Source organism: Glandiceps talaboti, chromosome 8, assembly GCF_964340395.1.
Source record: "Glandiceps talaboti chromosome 8, keGlaTala1.1, whole genome shotgun sequence".
NCBI classification, from domain to species: domain Eukaryota; kingdom Metazoa; phylum Hemichordata; class Enteropneusta; family Spengelidae; genus Glandiceps; species Glandiceps talaboti.
Window position 1 is genome coordinate 16,933,014 of NC_135556.1, and position 18,128 is coordinate 16,951,141.

At 36.3% G+C, this 18,128-nt stretch overlaps 1 protein-coding gene across 1 annotated transcript in view; it reads right to left on the minus strand.

Annotated features, from left to right (window-relative positions):
- LOC144439479 (cytoplasmic dynein 2 heavy chain 1-like) overlaps window positions 1-18,128 on the minus strand; it is a 58,410-nt gene that overhangs the window by 25,819 nt on the left and 14,463 nt on the right. Inside the window, exons 19-42 of the mRNA XM_078128767.1 lie at window positions 17,878-18,083; window positions 17,004-17,159; window positions 16,351-16,465; window positions 15,373-15,543; window positions 14,802-14,960; window positions 13,874-14,097; window positions 13,245-13,377; window positions 12,343-12,573; window positions 11,796-11,918; window positions 11,272-11,442; window positions 10,661-10,838; window positions 9,856-10,037; window positions 9,085-9,267; window positions 8,596-8,819; window positions 7,017-7,123; window positions 6,381-6,586; window positions 5,710-5,886; window positions 5,143-5,230; window positions 4,419-4,626; window positions 3,199-3,484; window positions 2,150-2,409; window positions 1,788-2,034; window positions 949-1,100; window positions 349-493 (exon numbers count right to left, since the gene is read on the minus strand). Coding sequence (XP_077984893.1) covers window positions 349-493; window positions 949-1,100; window positions 1,788-2,034; window positions 2,150-2,409; window positions 3,199-3,484; window positions 4,419-4,626; window positions 5,143-5,230; window positions 5,710-5,886; window positions 6,381-6,586; window positions 7,017-7,123; window positions 8,596-8,819; window positions 9,085-9,267; window positions 9,856-10,037; window positions 10,661-10,838; window positions 11,272-11,442; window positions 11,796-11,918; window positions 12,343-12,573; window positions 13,245-13,377; window positions 13,874-14,097; window positions 14,802-14,960; window positions 15,373-15,543; window positions 16,351-16,465; window positions 17,004-17,159; window positions 17,878-18,083 — 4,332 coding nt within the window. The remainder of the gene's footprint in view (window positions 1-348; window positions 494-948; window positions 1,101-1,787; window positions 2,035-2,149; window positions 2,410-3,198; window positions 3,485-4,418; window positions 4,627-5,142; window positions 5,231-5,709; window positions 5,887-6,380; window positions 6,587-7,016; window positions 7,124-8,595; window positions 8,820-9,084; window positions 9,268-9,855; window positions 10,038-10,660; window positions 10,839-11,271; window positions 11,443-11,795; window positions 11,919-12,342; window positions 12,574-13,244; window positions 13,378-13,873; window positions 14,098-14,801; window positions 14,961-15,372; window positions 15,544-16,350; window positions 16,466-17,003; window positions 17,160-17,877; window positions 18,084-18,128) is intronic.

An 18,128-nucleotide genomic window follows, 5' to 3' on the forward strand; every position in this document is an offset into this window, starting at 1 on the left:
TATAAACTGCTAATTTCTCATCAATTTTAGTTCCTTCAAATACACCTATTACAAATCATAGACATACTGCAGTCAGTGATCCCAGTACTAATATGCATTCATAGACCGAGGTAGTTAAATGGTCCAAAATTGAACAGTTGTGGGGCAAAGTGCTAGATCTAGCACTTCGCCACTTTTTGACAAAGTGCTAGATCTAGCACTTTGTCAGTTTTCGCCGAAGTGCTAGATCTAGCACTTTGTCAAAAAGTGGTGAAGTGCTAGATCTAGCACTTTGCCCTGCAACTGTTCAATTTTGAATTCTTTGTTACATGATAGACCTGTACAAAGTACTAGTAATATAGTACTTACTTGTTCATAGACTTGTACCATAGAGCCAGCTAAGTGGTGAACTTTAGCTGATGATGCCCACACTGGGTGGGATTGTAAACTTCTATGTAAGACAGGTGTCAGGTACGCACCATAGATAGATTGTAGTTGGTCAATATCTGTGTATCTGTATAATGGTAATAACAGAGAGACTGACGTTAGCATTATTGTCTGGCTAGTAGAATGACTATGGGGATATGTGGATATCTGAGTGTGTAGCTATATGGCACAAGTAACTGTATGATGTATCATGTTAGCTTTCTGTCTAGCTGGTAGGAAGAATATGGGGGTTTATAAGGAGAGAGGGTGAGATAAACACAGTACATTACGGGTGTCTGTGTACTGAATCATTGAGTTTTGTGGAAAATTATTGTGATGTTGGATGGGATGGGTAAGACAGGAAGTTGTAATAATAGAACTAACACTGCATGGTGTCAAATTTACATCATCTTGTAGTGTGTAGCATCATCTTTGATAAAAACCTTATAACAGTTTCTTTACCTTTGATCACTGATGTTAACCATAATAGTATGAAACACAATATTAAATAAAAGTTTGGAATGATGAAGTGTACATACTTACCCAATACAACATATACGTACAACGGATGTAAATCTGGTTGTCAATTGATGTCTACCCAGAGAGTTACCAGCATTCATACTGGCTACTATCTGTACACCTTCCAGTCCAACCCACTCTAAGTTACTGTCATAGAACCCTTTGTATGTCAACACCTATGGAGAAATGTTAAATAGTGATACATGAAATCAACAATTACAACATAGATCAGCCTACATAGTGGCATTCCATCATTCCATATAATTTACAGCATATTTACAAGCAAACTCTGTGGTTACACAAGGTGAAATTGACCTAGATGTATAATTCTCCACTGTTTGTTTTGTTCATATGTTTTGCTAACTACAGTACAACATTACCAATAATTATATTGATAAGAGGGAGTGCTTTACCCTATCATTACATCCAACACACTTGTGAACATAATGTGAACTTCATTGAACTTTAAAGGTCCACACTTCAATCCCACATTCTCACATTATTGCTGAGTTACTGGAGCTGTAAGGTCTTAATAGGATCATGCTTTTGTTCTGGACCAACTTTTTCTGCAGCTCGTATAGAAAATTGTCATTCTCACGTCCACCCAGATTTTATTCCTAACCTGGGGCCTTTCAGGACTACTTTTTCAAAACACTGACAAATTGACTGACAAAATGGTTCTCATCATCACATGACACTTCTACTCCGTCAGGTGTCACCATGCAACCACCTGTCATTAGATCATCAAGCAACCTGAGGAAGTGTCCAGGATAGGACATAAAACTGTTGCCATTCAAAACAACAAGTCCAGTAGAATAGATTGTAATCATTTTGTTATTAACTGACACATTGCACATACATACCTGCTGAAGGAATGCAATAAGTTGACTGGTTCCCCATTTATCAGGTTTAGGTAGGTTGATATCTTTGAGATACAGTACAAGTCGCTCACTATCTTTAGGTCTGTATACTCTACCAGTGTTTGTACTGATCACCATACAGGTCTGGGCTAGTTTCTGTAGTATATGGGTTGGTGAAGTCTGGGCACTGCAGTGGATCATGGCTACCTGGGTAGATCTCAGCTGTTCAAAGCAATGTTTTAGGATCATTCTATAAAAAAAATAGTATGATGTTTGGAATTAGTCAGTGTGTATTACTTGATGATAACACGGTGTCGATATAAAGCACGTGTAAGGTTCACCAATGGAATGATATTATGACTTACCCCTTTCCACAACCATCAGGTCCTACAAGGATAAACGGTTGTTTATGTTCTGCTTGTAACCATGGTTTCAGATAATCAAGACACCGTTGTACATCAGTGGTTCTGATAACTGGCAGTGATTTACTGGTAGTAAAATCATCAGCTGATAGATTCTCAGTCATGTCAAACTGATAAGACATCAAGCGACCACTCTTTTCATCATAGTATGTATCTAATAGATGTCTTTGGTCAGGTGCCATCTCATGAGACCAGTGAAATACCTATGAAGGGAAAATATATTCAGCATAAAATATCAACGTTGTATGATTTGTGGACTGAGTTTATCGAGTCAGTAAAATAATCAACATTTTTTTAGTCAGTTTAAACTGTGTACATCTGTGTGTATACTCATTAGTATATGGCTCTACATTTAACTTATCTGTCCATTCGATTCATAGTATGAGATGTGTGAAAGAATTCAGATGAGACTTTAGTGTTCACAAAATGAGAACATTATGTTATAACAATGATGGTAGTGGTGGTGATTGTGGTGGTGGTGGTGATTGTGGTGGTGGTGGTGGTGGTGGAGATGACGGTGGTGGTGGTAGTGGTGATGATGATGGTGGTGGTAGTGGTGGTGATGATGGTGGTGATGATGGTGGTGGTGGTAGTGGTGATGGTGGTGGTAGTGATGGTGGTGGTGGAGATGGTGGTGGTGGTGGTGGAGATGGTGATGATGGTGGTGGTAGTGGTGATGGTGGTGGTGATGATGATGGTGGTGATGATGGTGAGAATGATGGTGGTGGTGGTGGTGATAATGGTGGTGATGATGGTGGTGGTAGTGGTGATGATGGTGGTGATGATGGTGAGAATGATGGTGGTGGTGGTGGTGGTGATGATGATGGTGGTGGTGGTGGTGGTGATGATAATGGTGGTGGTGGTGGTGGTGGTGGTGGTGATGATCATGATGATGATGACGATGATGACGATGATGATATCTGTAGAATGATTCAGACCATTGATAATCATTTAATTCAAAACATAATAATACATATAACTGTTTTTCTTACCTCTTTAGCGAATGCCTGTCTACTATTTTCATTGAGATCTCCACCAAGTCCTCTGATGAGGGCTACAACAAACTGAGCCTTGGTACAGCAACCATGTAAGTGAGATAATCCATTCATCACCATGCCTACCAAACTAGTTTCTACCACCATATCATTCTGTTTCATCACCCACTCTAGACCTTTGTAGAAGTAATCCTCTATCCAGCTCTGCAGTCTAGACTGAGTTTCTTCAGGTTCCTTGACAAGCCATGATGTCACCAAGGCTTTCACATCAGTATCTTCATCACTGGAATATAAAATTCATACAAAATGTATGACACCATCTTTAGAATATTCACATCAATTGTATGATATAGTTGTTGAGGAGTACCGGTAGTTTATGTTGTTAGAAAAATACTGTAAACATAGATATTTTCCCCACTAGAAAATTTTGCAATTTTCAGTCTTCAGGTTACACAGGTAGTTCTCAAAGACTAACTTTTATTGATTATCAGCGTGGTGCATTGTGCTCATGTTCAAGAATACACTTTATTCACTACCTATTTTAATATTTTTGTTTTCCAGCAATACAAGCGAAAATAAGTCTTTAGCAAAAATGTCCAGGTTTACAATACTTTCATTTCCAGTCATTACGAATTTATGCTATGATTAAAGCCAAGGTACTAGTAGTAGTAGCTGTTTTTTTATCATAAGTTATGTTCTTACATTTGACTAATTAGTGTTGTTGTACATACTGCAGCATAAATTAACAAATTATTGACATACAGTTAGGTGACATGGGTCATTTCTATAGCCCCCCTCTACGCTATACCTTTTTGAGGCTAACAAATAGGTCAATAGGGAACTTGCAACCCAGACTGAGCATGCTCAGACGCAAAGGACTGTGAGATTATCTGTGGTTATCGTAATATCTACTCTGGAGCTATCAATAGAATAAAGCTCCCATAAAGGTGAGGCTAACCATGAATTGATTAGTTGTGGTTACAAACTATGTAACAATATAGTTTTAAAAAATGATAGATTGATATTTATTATATTTCCCATGATGCAACATTCAAGATGGCAGGTTTGCATGTTCCCTATTCAAATGAACTGTTGCTTCTGTATATAGCGGCCTACAGATTTGGTCACTGTTAATGTGACTAAAGCATTCTGGTGTTTGTTCATGAGATGTCTGTAAACAATGGAGAAAGTTTCACTAACTTGACACACATACATACCTGAGGAAAATCATACCCATCCTAGAAATAGTAGCTGGTGAAGCACAGCTTAAATCATGGGTCTCAAAGACAAAGTTGACATTAGGACCAAACTGTATACGTTCACCAGACGGCATAGTTAGTAGTCTGTTGTCATCTAGTACAGAATTGAGGGATTCGATCCATTCTGGGTCAATGTCACCATCACAGATAATCCAGGAATGAATTTCTAAGAGAAACAACAAAAGATATGTATACAAGGTGTACATGAAAGCCAGCAATTGCACAAAATCATTTTTATGAAAATTTGCTACTTTGGATAAACACATGTATTGATAACTGACCCTCACTCCACGCAAGTTTCAGTGTAGGTACTCAGGGGTATTTGCACTTATGCTTGCAGTGTTTTCTGCCACACTTTCACTCACTATGCATGTGACAGTTTGGCCACAGAGAACTCTACAAGCACTAGTGCAAATACCCCGAGTATACTGCACTTGCACTAGCACATCATGGGGTTCTGTCATAATATGCACAGAGGCTTGCAAAATGTGTGACCTCTGCTGTTTTTAAAATTTATTCATGAAATAATTATGTCATTATTTCATATTTTATACCTTATTCAAAATTTTGAGAGTTGTACAATTGCACTCATTTAACAATATGTCATTGGGAGACTGTAAATACCAATTTATACACAGTTATTAAGTAAGGTATATCTCACTCATTGGGAGACTGTAAATACCTTGTGGTTCTCTGACTACTTGTCTGGCACTGTTGGTTAGTACACCATCAGACCATTCACGAGTATCCATATCAATGTGACCCAGCAACTACAAATAAATAGACAAAAACAGTGTTACTTTGAATTTCTAAGAGGAACAAGGAAAGAGAACTTACAAGTTGGTGTGAAAATGTTTTCTTGATAATCAGTAATGAAAACACAGAAAAAATACAATATAAGAATTTGGCGAGTATATAATATTATATTATTTTTTATTGCATTTAATCACTTTGTTGTATTTTGAAATAAGTTTTTCAGCTTTGGCCAAAAAGGGGCAATCTTCCAAATATTTGCGAGATAGAATTCTAGAAAGAGAATCAGTAACAATACAACTAAGTTCAAAATACTGAGAACTGACAGTACCGGTATATGTAGGATTGCAAGTGATACAAGATAGGGTATTAGTAGCTAAGACAACTATAGGAAGGATAATATTTGTGATGTATGATGAACTCCTAATTGTAAGAACACTTTTGAGTTTTTAAGCCATGTCCACAGAAGTCAAATGAAACTTTGGTTTTTTTTTACCTGTGTTCTTGGCATAGCCTTGGGATTCATGGTGTATTGTTTGACAACTTGTCCAACCTTGGCAAGTCCTTGTCTTAGTATCTGCCATAGCGTAGATTTACCAGATCCACTAGGACCTACAACAACTACACCCATACGTTGTCGTAACTGTTCATATAACTCCAATGATTTCTTGATCTGTGACAGGAAAAAGATAACAGTGTGAAATAGAAAGTTAGAATTACAGCATCATTAACATAAAGTCATATATCATATTGTATGATAAATTTTGTAAACCAATGAAGCAACAAGTGTCCTCTGGAGATGGTGCAGAAGATGGTGAAAGACATGCAACTGTCCCATCCTACTCTGTTATGCACTACCCTATAATCATTTAGTAAATATCTTCAACACTGGTACTTTATAAATTGTTGTAACAGGCAGACATAAAATGCATAGCCTATCATGTATTACGCAACTCTTGCCACTTGAGGGCAGTATTCCGTAGAAAGGTCTATTACACATGAAAACCACCTCTGTAAGCATCACTAGATACAAGAAATGTCTATGCCATTCATCTATCAACAACTATTTGCCACTAGAGGGCAGTATTACCTAGAAAGGTTTGTTTCATATGAACACCATTTCTGAAAACATTACCACTCTCAAATGTCTTGACACAGACTACTGACCTGTCCCTCTGCAACTACAAGGTGCAGTTCTTTGCAGACTTCTCTCAGAGCTGCAGCTAATGTTTCGTACTCAATGTCCTTGAGTTCAACACCAGGGAATACATCACTGACTAAAGCATCAAATCTTTTAGCATCAGAGAAAGTCAACTTTGACAGTGTGTTCACACGCATTGCCTGTACTACCAGTTTGCTTTCCTCAATTTTGTCTGCAGAAAAAAAAATGTGATTTCAGTAAACAGGTTCATAACGTTGCAACAGCAAATAATGATGTTCACTGATACACAACCAAATTGCTTTATTTTTGTCATATCTACATTTCAGCAATATAATCCTATAGGACAAAATGAGGATGGCTACTGTTCACCACTAGATGGCGCTGTGCTGAACAAATTGTCCCTGATGTCATTGAGATGAACCCCTTGATCAAAAGATAATTTAGAGGAAACCAACTTCTGATCATTACGTTCATTCACCGGCAGGACATCACAATAGTCATGCTCTTATCCTGATGAAGGCTCAAGTGTGAAGCCAAAATGCTGAAAAACAAATCTTAACAGTAGAAGTTGTTTCTTGTTTACTTACAAATCCAACTTCTTACATTCAATACTACCAAACAAGGAGTAACATATTTCTTACCAGTTTTATTTTTCTTTGCCGATTGAAGTAAGTTACCAGATCCTCTGAGTACAGTCTTCAAAGCACGTAGACCCCAGTCATAGTGTTGTTGTGGTGTTAGTAATTCCCTAGGTTGTAAAAAGTCTCATAATTGTTAATAACGATAACTAATTCATAGCAACTACAAAACAATCTCATTTTCATAGGAAAGAAAGAGATCTTAAAATAGGGTTAAGATGTACAATTTCAGGTGTACCTGAAGAACACTGGGCATAGCCTTTACTGTGATAAAGTGTCTAACAATCATTGCATTAACTTGATCCTGTTTTCTAGCATCACAGTCTATGTTAATTTGTCCAAGTTCAAAAAGAGGCTATGGTGTTCATCACATACATTGTACATTGAGATGAGCGTTCTCCAGCGTTTCACACAAATTTCACAACTTACCTTTAGTTGAGCAAAAATATGGCAGGGAGGAGAAAAGAGAAACCGCTAACTTTCTCATACAACACAATGTTCGTTTTTTTTTCTTGATCCAAACACATGTCATTATCATACAAAATTGATTATTCATCCTTTACCCTGTGATCATACATTGAATGATAGGAATTTTACAATTTACAAATTATGTAATGAAACTAGGTATAGCAATGCTATATTTTCCTATTCATATGTATTTGGTCAAATTTAAACATTTGAATACGGTATGGTCCATACATGGAATGATGACAATTATAGATCAGAAATGATTTCAATGATTCATTGAGTTAGGAATAAAAAGTCAAGTTAGAATACACACAATAGTATAATAGAAGAGTTGTATCACAACCCACGCATTGAAAGTTCCATAAAATGACAAGCTCATTTGAACAAAAATAGATGAAAAATGAAGTAACATAGACCCTTATATCGAGAAACTTTATACCAGGTAGCAATCTCTGAACATCTCAGAGCAAGACCAACACATGCATTATTATAAGGTATGTAGTTACAGGTTATGACAGAACAGAAAGCCAGAAAAACAGAATTCCTTGTATGACACACCTCAACCTCTCCCCCCCCCCCCCATCCCATCCTCCCATTCCCCACTAACAAAAGTAGAAAGAAAACCACACATTAAAAACATAATATTGAAATTAGATACCTGTCCTTTGCATGTTTGTGCTCATAATAATGTAATTATTTTTCTTGACTTTTGTGGGCATGACTATTCACAGACTCTGGGTTCATACATGTAGTTACAGATTAACATTTCTACTGCCAGAGTCAAAAAAAGGTTTTTGGAACCCACCAGCATATCTCAATTTGTACTGATGTCTCATCAGCATCGCCATGGATTTTTCTTGATATGACAGAGGTAGAGAATTGACATCAGATGGGCTATATTAATATTTTGAATAAAATGTCTTTACTTGATGACATGGAATTTTTTGTTTGATTTGTAAACTTTTAGCCAAATTTCTCTTTAATAATGACTATCACATGGAAAGTAAAATCATATTGAAACAACAACATGAATGCAAGAAAGGAGTAGGAGTTTCTGTGTTTCTGGCCAACAGAAGACAGACATATATTGAACACTGAGATGTGTTGAACTCACTTTGAAAGGTTAAATATTGCCACTAATTTACGACCAATACTTTTGGCTTCTTTGAAACCTTCAGAAAATAGAATGACTTCAGCAATTTGTTCATTGTCTGGTCTAGACATTGCAACAGGTCGGAACAACTGCTTCAAGTTGTCGGGTAGTTTCTGTCGACCTCCGTAACCTTTACCAGCTGGGTTCATGGTGATGAAAATACCAGAATTTGGATCTAGGTCAATCTATAAAGTTAGAAAAAAAATAAAAATAGTGAAAGATTATACTCAACATTCAAAAGGTGTGGGGTGGGGGGGGGGGGGCAGAGTTGGGGGGGGGGGTGTAATTAAGGACATTTGTTATAACAAAATATTCACCACAACAAAGTTCATCATAAAGAGATACAGACATACAGACATATATGTTGAATGGTTCAAAGCTGTGGCCCATGTTTGACTTGTAAGATGTTTGAGATTTTTAGTACGTTAAATTTGTGCATCAGTCACTTACAGTTCTTTCCAGTAATTCCATGTGTGATTTCTTGTTTTTGATGGCATCTTGGATAGTCTGGATCTGCATGGAGACAGCAGACAAGACGGCTTCCTCCAATCTGTTGAACTCATCAAAACATCCCCATGCTCCACACTTGACTAGACCAATGAAGATACGACCCATAGACTTCACGTCAATACCCTGTATGGTGGTATACAATAGACTCGATTTGAATATTCTATTCTCTATCACTTTACTCCTCACTATCCCTAACTGTGTGTGCTGTCACATGCAATGATCATTCATTTCAAAAATCAAAAAGTTGGTAACTGGAATATGTGATATGTTATATCATGCACAAGCCAAGCTGTATGTCACATAAGGGTTTTGTCACAATTTGTCTTTGAATTGTAGTGACAGGGCCCCATATCTCAATCATTTTTTCAGGTGAATGAATTAAAATGTTGGGGAATAATAATCCTAATTACATTGGCATGTAAGTTATTACACACAGAGTCAATTTATACAACCCATAACACCAAAGTAAAACATTTTATGTAATATCGTTTATAGCATCCATATCAAGTGTAAAAGTGTAAACGTATACTGTTTCATTTGTTAATTGACCACAATACAAAGACCACATGTTAGGCTTGTAAATGAACCAATTGAAAGAGTATACTTTTACACTTGATATGAATGCTATAAATGAGTGTAGCATATAGAGAAAGTGTTTTACTTCAGTGTTACCCATTGTAACTGTATTCTACCCCATAGTTCTTGACTCACCTCATCACAGTTGAATACAAGTACCTGTCTACCAAACAGTCCACCAAGTGCTTTCACTGACTCTGTTTTACCAGTACCAGCTGGTCCATAGGGGTTACCACCTAAACCCATATGCATACCCTGGGTAAGTGTCAGATAACACTTGTCTGTCAATGGAGTATGTACCAGCTTACCAGCATTACCTGTATGTGCATAATAGGTGTATGGTTAATTTTGAGTCACAGACTGTCAAGTTTGAAAACTGTGATGAAGCCAGCATTGAAGTCAAAGTCCTGATCAATGCACTACTTTAAGCCAAGATAAATACAGTATTAATAGCAAAACAGTAGTATGTCCTGTCGAGTGTGTTCTCTGTTAAATGACAAATTTAGGTCAAAATGATAGAAACTGGGTTCTCTTGTTAGTGACCATGGGATATATGGGATTGAGAACACCATATTTTGGTTGGTCACAAAGAAATGTTATGACACAGTGGTCCAACACCAATCACATATTTCATCATATTTTACCTAAACCTGCACTACCCCCGGTAGCTGCAACTAGGTTATTTTTATTATCAAATAATCAAAGATACATTCACTACATAATTCTTAGTAAAATCATTGTGATTATCAAACTTCTCATTTTTTCCAAGAGTACACATACAGAACACTATATATAACAAATAGAGGTATCAGAGATTCTCATTTCTAATATATTTTGTTTGATACTTATATTTTTTCTGGTCAAATTACTGTACAGTACATGGATTTTAATTCTCTAACTTCTCCTATGGCTATAGACAAGAAATGTAGGTGATGCTTACCTTGATATTCATAGGTATATTCAAACTCTGCATCTACCATTCTCATCATACCGTTACCATCACCTCTCATGTAATACCTTAGTTGTTTCTGCCACTGCCAATCTTGTATACTGTGTACATTGTTTTCTTGCAACTGCTGCACTACATCAATAGCATGAATCACGTCAAGAATCAAAGCCTGTCAGAGAGATATAGTTTATTATAATAAGTCTATCATAAACATTGCGTTCAAGTATGCAAGTTTTAATATCAGATTCAGTCAGACAGACAGACAGACAGACAGACAGACAGACAGACAGACAAACAGAGAGAGAGGCAAAGACAGAGACAGACAGACAGAGACAGAGACAAGTAGGTAGACAGACAGACAGACAGACAGACAGAGACAGACAGACAGACAGACAGACAGACAGACAGACAGACAGACAAACAAACAAACAAACAGACAGACAGACAGACAGACAGACAGACAGACAGACAGACAGACAGACAGACAGACAGGTAGACAGGTAGACAGGTAGACAGACAGTACCACAACAACAGTTCTTTTTTTTGGCTCATAGCCGATAAGTATACCCACTACCATACATTGTAGTGCAAAAATTACCAACCTTCAGTTTGAGTTCCAGTACATGAGTGTTGACATCAGAGTCAGTGATATCAACACTAGTGTAAGACTCTAGTTGAGATTCCATCTCTATCATAAACTCTGGTAAAGAACCCTCTTTGATGGCTGCCTCACATCTCTCAGTGAACTGAATCTGTTCAGCCAGACACAGAATCTAATGCAAACATAATGATACATAAATTTAGTAATCATAATATATAAAGTATTAAAAGTGAAAATTTTGACTCAAATCTCTCTGACTGAGTGTACTTTATTAAAATCAATGATCTTGTCCACTTTCTCTTCTCTCTCTATGTTCTAGAGCACCCTCTCGCAGAATGACACAAGGGATATTTGAAATAGTATTATACTATATTCAACTGCAAAAATGAAACAAGCAGGAAACTTGCTTGCAAGTGGTTTACATAAATACAATATTCATCATGGTGTTATTTGTGGGTGAAGTCTAAACATAATGGTTTATGATTTTCACAAATAACTGCAGTTTAATAAAGAGTTTCTTCTAACCTGTGATGGGAACTGATTGGGATCAACTCCAGCACTGTTGTTACCTTTACCAGCTCTAAGACATTCAATAAGGAGAGACTTCAGTGTTTCCTTCATCTCATCAGATAGCCTACTCAGCCAGTTCTGTGAAGTAATGAGAAAACATTAAATGTACTATTTGCACAATATTGAACAGTAACTCTCATGCTCTGAATGAGTTTTTCATTCTAAATAGCAGCTGAGTAAAGTTTAACGCTTGTATTGTTACTGTCAATTTCATCTACATTGTAAACTGTGTTTCACACACACCTACTATATTGTAGACAAAGTCAAAACTTCAGACAGACTGGCTCCTTACAAATGACAACGAAATGTCTAGCATGAATACATGCACAGAGTTTAAACATGTCATACCTGACTTCAAAGACTTTTATGGTAAAAAAGTGTTACAGTTAATAACATTTATCATATTTTGTAATTTCATTTTTAATGAGTCAGCTACTTGGGAGATAGAACAAGAAGTAATTCAGATCCATGATTGATATACCAGACTTTTTTTATGTCTCACCTCAACTTCAGGAGTTATAGTGACTGGTTTCTTAAGTGGTACAACTTCTCCTTCTAGTGATTTCATAGCCATGATTCTTTTACAACCTTCATCAAATTCCACACTGTGTATGCCAGCAAACAATTTCTTGAGATGGGTCTGAATCACAGCTGGATTGGTAGCTTGACCCAGGATTTCCAACAAGTCGTCATCTCCAATGAAATAGAAACGTGGGAAGGCAGATCTCTTCTCCTGTGAAATAAATTGTCACAAATACAAATTGTTATAACTTGCAAGTCACAAGTCAGTAACAGAGATGATTATATTTTGTGTTTAGTTATTATACTATACAAGCTCAATGCTTGTGACCCCACAATACCCACTTTTGATGCACTTAGACCAAAGCTAGTTGTATAATTTCTGTGAGAATTTGAGAAGCAGTTGTAATGGTCTTATTTTAGCTGTGCTAAATTCAGATACAATCCTCTCCTTGAGATATTTTAAATTGTATAGAGATTTACTCTATTCTTAAATGCTTGGAACCTGTTACATGAGTAGTATTGTCAGCCTGTCTATTTTGAGATATACAAGTTAAACAATTCTGTCTTTGTGTGCATATTTATTTCTTTTTTTTTCCTGTCTGTTTAAGCTATGGAATGTATTGAATGCTGCTACGTTTTTTATTTTTTATTTTTTTTAAAATAAAGTTTAATAACAAAAGGATAACAATTACCTCTTTCCATATAAAACTCTCATTGAAAATTATTTTGAAACTCTAACCTACCTCCCCATTCTTGTTAGAGGGAATAGGTAAGGAAAAAAATAACCATATGGCCACAACACAAACCTATTTTGAGTCTGGTATAGTAAAACTACTGACAGTCTTGGTCCATTATACATTCAGTGACAATTATTAATCTTACCTCTAGGAACTCATTAAGTGATTTCTGACATCTTTGTAGTTGGTCTAGTAACGTTACCAGAGAGTTTCTAAGACCAGCCCTGCCTACCAATGACAGGACTCTGTTATCACGAGATACATCTACCATGATAGCCCTGTAAAATAACAATATTACATCAAATAAGTACTTTGTTTGTATGGATACAATGTTATAATGTTACTAATTCTATGTGGGTGTATACTTGTCTGTGTCTGTCTGTCTGTCTGTCTGTCTGTCTGTATGTCTGTCTGTCTGTCCATCTGTCTGTCTGTGTCTTGTCAGCCTCTATGTAAGTCTGTTGTTGCCTGTCACCTCTGTAAGTTGCTGCCTCAGTCTGTCTGTTTTGTCTATTGCTGCTGGTCTGTTGTCTGCCTAGGCTGTGTCTGTAGAGACTGGTCTACTGCATTTGTCTGTCTGTCTGTCTGTCTGTCTGTATGTATGTATGTCTGTCTGTCTGTCTGTATGTCTGTCTGTCTGTCTCTCTGTCTGTCTCTCTGTCTCTCTGCAGTCAGTCCATCTGTTTCTCTTTAAAACTGCATTGTCTAATTTCTAATTTCAACTTTACAGGTAATCTTTCAGTCCTGTATTTCACATCATCTAATCACTCTCACCTGAATTCATCGTCTACTCTCTGGAAGCGTCCTTGTTCCTTAGGAAGAGCTCCTCTACCAAAGATTGGTTCTAAATAAACCCACTTTCTCTGGATTTGATTGAGATTATGTAAGTACTCATCAAGATCAGCCAAGCGTTGTTCCCATAGCGATGCTTTGTCTTCAAATCCTTTGTAATAAGGTGAGTCTTTGAGTGACTGCAACAAACACTGGTTGTCTCCAACCTAGAGTACAAAGACAAGAAAAATATTCTATCATGTTTTTTTTCGTATTCTGTTATGGAGAATCATTTCCAACTGAGTTGTTACCAATATTGAAGAATTGTGAAATCAGTAACAGTAACAATCATGGTTTTTCTAGCCCTGACCTAAATTTTGCAAGAGTCATCAATACTTTTATTTTGATATACATGTACTAGTATCAACGCATTCTTATTACTACCAATTGAGTAGTTTTGAATATCATTACATCCAATCCTTGACTTGGCTGTAATTGTTATATATGTGAAAATTTAAAGATACTTTTCTCTTTACTACGTTAACCCTCAAACAAACTTTGATATGTAAGAATCATGAATACAGATGTTTGCAGGCTTGTCCTAAACAAATAATTATACAAGTGTTAGTAATATCAAAGAAAAATCGGGGAAAGTAAAATTTTGAACTTTTTGACTCATATTTCAAACACAGCAGAATGTAGAACGACTAGAGTATATATTCCATATTTTTTGTTTAACCTGGCTCCTGCATGGTATAACTATAATGATAATAAAGTAGACTTATAGAGCACATAATCTCTACAAGCAGAGCTCAAGGTGCAGGAATGGAAAATTACTCTATGGTAAGAGGAAATATGGATTCACAGAGACTCGATTCTAGGTAATTGAAGAAGGCTGACACTAAGAAATCCTAAAAGCTGTGATACTAACCTGGTTGACAAGTTCCTTCCAGTCTTTAATTAACATAAGAGGTTGATCATGGCTGTCGACATACTCTGTTAACTGGAACACAGCACCAGCTCCCCATAATTCTAATTCACGTAATGCTTCACGAATAGATACCTCACCTTGGGCTCTGGCAAACAATTCCTGTCAAAATGATAAGAAATAACAATTTTTGAGTTTCTCCAAAAACTCACAAGTTTGTACTTATTTTGCAACTGTTTACACAGTTGACAAGTCCTATCATAGTAAGAGGTTGGTACAAAATAAGTAAATGCAACAAATTATCAGGTTTCAAATAGGGTAAACATTGAAAAAAAAATGGCTTCCAAATATCATGTGTTTGTCTCATTCTAAGTACATCACTATATTTCACTTAATAATATGTATACTGTGATAGAGAGCTGTCCTAGAAACTAAGTCAAATCTTATATCCAAATATGGTCATTTGCATTTGAATAGTAATCTGTCCAACGTGAGGAGGGACGATAACATCCCAATACACAGATGCAAACATCCATATATACGAAACTATATATTAGTCTCAGCTTAGACTTACCTTGACTGCATTTCCATTTTTCACAATGTAATCTGAAGCAGCTATGATATCTCCAAATGTTAATTTCTCTAATGTAGTACCTCTGGGCATATGGAGCATACGGAAGAGTTCTAACCAATGGTCTTGGGACAACACTTCACCACGGACATACTTCAACAGTGGCAGTACATCCTGAGAAAACACAAACAGCATAATATTACATAAAACAAAAACACTGGTATAATGTCTACACACTACTTCCCTTTTATATTCAGTTCCATTTTTCAGTCTCAGTTTAAAAATATTTATTGATGAAAGCCCTAGCAACTGTAACTAGTAATAGATTTGTATTTTCAACTTACAAGATATGTTGTTAAACTGCAGCATGTACATATATGATCACCTAGTAAGAAAACCCTATCTGAATATCCACAAACTTACATTTTGTTGACCACTGAATAGACGGTTTGGATGTACCTGAATAGACAGCAGGTCTAGATTATTTATTTATATTGTTTACACATGGACATCAAGTTAGGGTAAACAGTACTATCAGTGACTAGTAGACAAGTAATTCAACTAATTATAAGGATTGAATAGTTTCTAGTAAGGGTTTGGTGTATTTTGCAATGGCCAAAAATTATTGAAAAAATAGTCGTAAATTACATCTATCAGAGCTTAAATTTAAGAAGACACACAGAACAAAGTCATGAGGCAATACACATGTGTTGTCAAATTGAAAAAAGTGGCAATATTGTATAAAATACAAAAACTTATCCTAAAATTGTCGTTTACCACCAACATGTACATTAGGAACATCATAAAAATAATGATCATCATTGGTGGACATAATCACTTCTGCTGCACACACTATATATGCACTACAATATTGGTATGCATGAGAGTAAGTCAGTCTTCTCATTTATATGTTGACCCTCATGTAATGCCAGGTATCAAGAATATGAAGCTAAATTAGTATTTTATGGTTTTGATTCTCACCCGATATTTGTCTATATCCTTTGTAAGTCTGACAGTCATTGTGGTGGGTTCTTCATATGCACGTAATTTTTCCATCCACTGCACTAAAAACTCCTCAAACATGTAAGTACGGGATCTGCAATATCACAATATCACTGTTATGTTATACCAGGATTTAGTTGACTATGTGTCATTCATGTTAACTTATATCAAGTAATTGTTCAAATTTCAACTTTTACACTCTTCACTACATTCAGTTCAACGTAGTTTCTCTAAGCTGCACACACACACACACACACACACACACACACACACACACACACACACACACACACACACACACACACACACACATACACACACACACATACACACACACACACACACTCAGAGACACAGACACACACTGACACACTGACACACAGACAGACAGACCGACAGACACAGACAGACAGACAGACAGACAGCCACACAGCGACTCACACACACAGACATACACACAGACAAGGACAGACAGACACAGACACAGACGCAGACACAGACACTGACACAGACACAGACACAGACACAGACACAGACACAGACACAGACACAGACACAGACACAGACACAGACACATATATACACACACACCATCCTCCCAACAAAATGCTATAATGTCCTTTCTCACAAACCTGAATGAAATCCAATCTTCCTTGGCTAGTTCTTGCAGACCAGTATTGAATTCTTCAAACAAACACCACATGGATTCAAACTTAGCTAAATCGGCACGGACTTCATCAGACACTGGGAATTCAGGATCATCCAGACCAAAATGTTTGCAGTCATTCCTATAAAATATCAAGAACAAATATATGAATATTACAAATGACACTGAGTTTTGACAAGAATATATCTCAAGTATATCCATACAGATTTTAATACTTAACAAAATCAAACAGACAGACAAAAATCAACATTTTCATTTGATTATGTACGATAACCAAAAATTCACAGTATATCAAAACAAATTATTTCTAGTATTTATAATAATGTTTTCTTCTTTGTCATGTAGCATTTAACCTTTGACCTTGTAAGTGTATTAAAGGCCAATGTCAAACTAGGATGAACATTGGGTGTTAAAAAATGTCGTCAGGCAGAGCTTTACAAAATGTTGGTCCTGAACAAAGAATAATCCTATCTATTAAATCCTTCTGGCTCCACTGAAAAGATAACTGTGATGCCAGAACATAAGATTCAAATATTAAACTTCAAGTTATGTATCTAAAGGCCAGTGGCCTAGTTAGTATGTTATACAATATATGCATCAATAAATTAACTTTCCTTTGCCGTTTCAAGATTTTGCTTATAAAGGCCCAATCAGAAGGGTTCTTTGTTTAAATTTACCATCATCTATACAATAACAACTGAAGAAGTCCGAGTGATTTTGGTAAATCATTTATGCTCTGCATGAGTCTAGAACTAATACAAAATATGAGCAAGGAAACAATGTATGTGGATATGTCAACTATTATCCATTTTTGATATCAATACAAATTGTATACATACAACAAAGTTTCTCTGGTCTGTTCCAATTCAGTAAATTCAATTCTCTTCTCTTTGATAGATGCTACAGCATTCATACATCCCTCTTTGTCACCACTGTCTAGTAAATCATCACTAGGTTTCAGTTGATGCCAACGAGCTGCAAACTTGTCCATTTCTTGTACAAATGCCTGCACTCTAGATGTTACATTGCTTTTCATCACTTCTACCTATGTTAGTAATGATGTGAAATAAGGTGAGAACTGTGTACACTG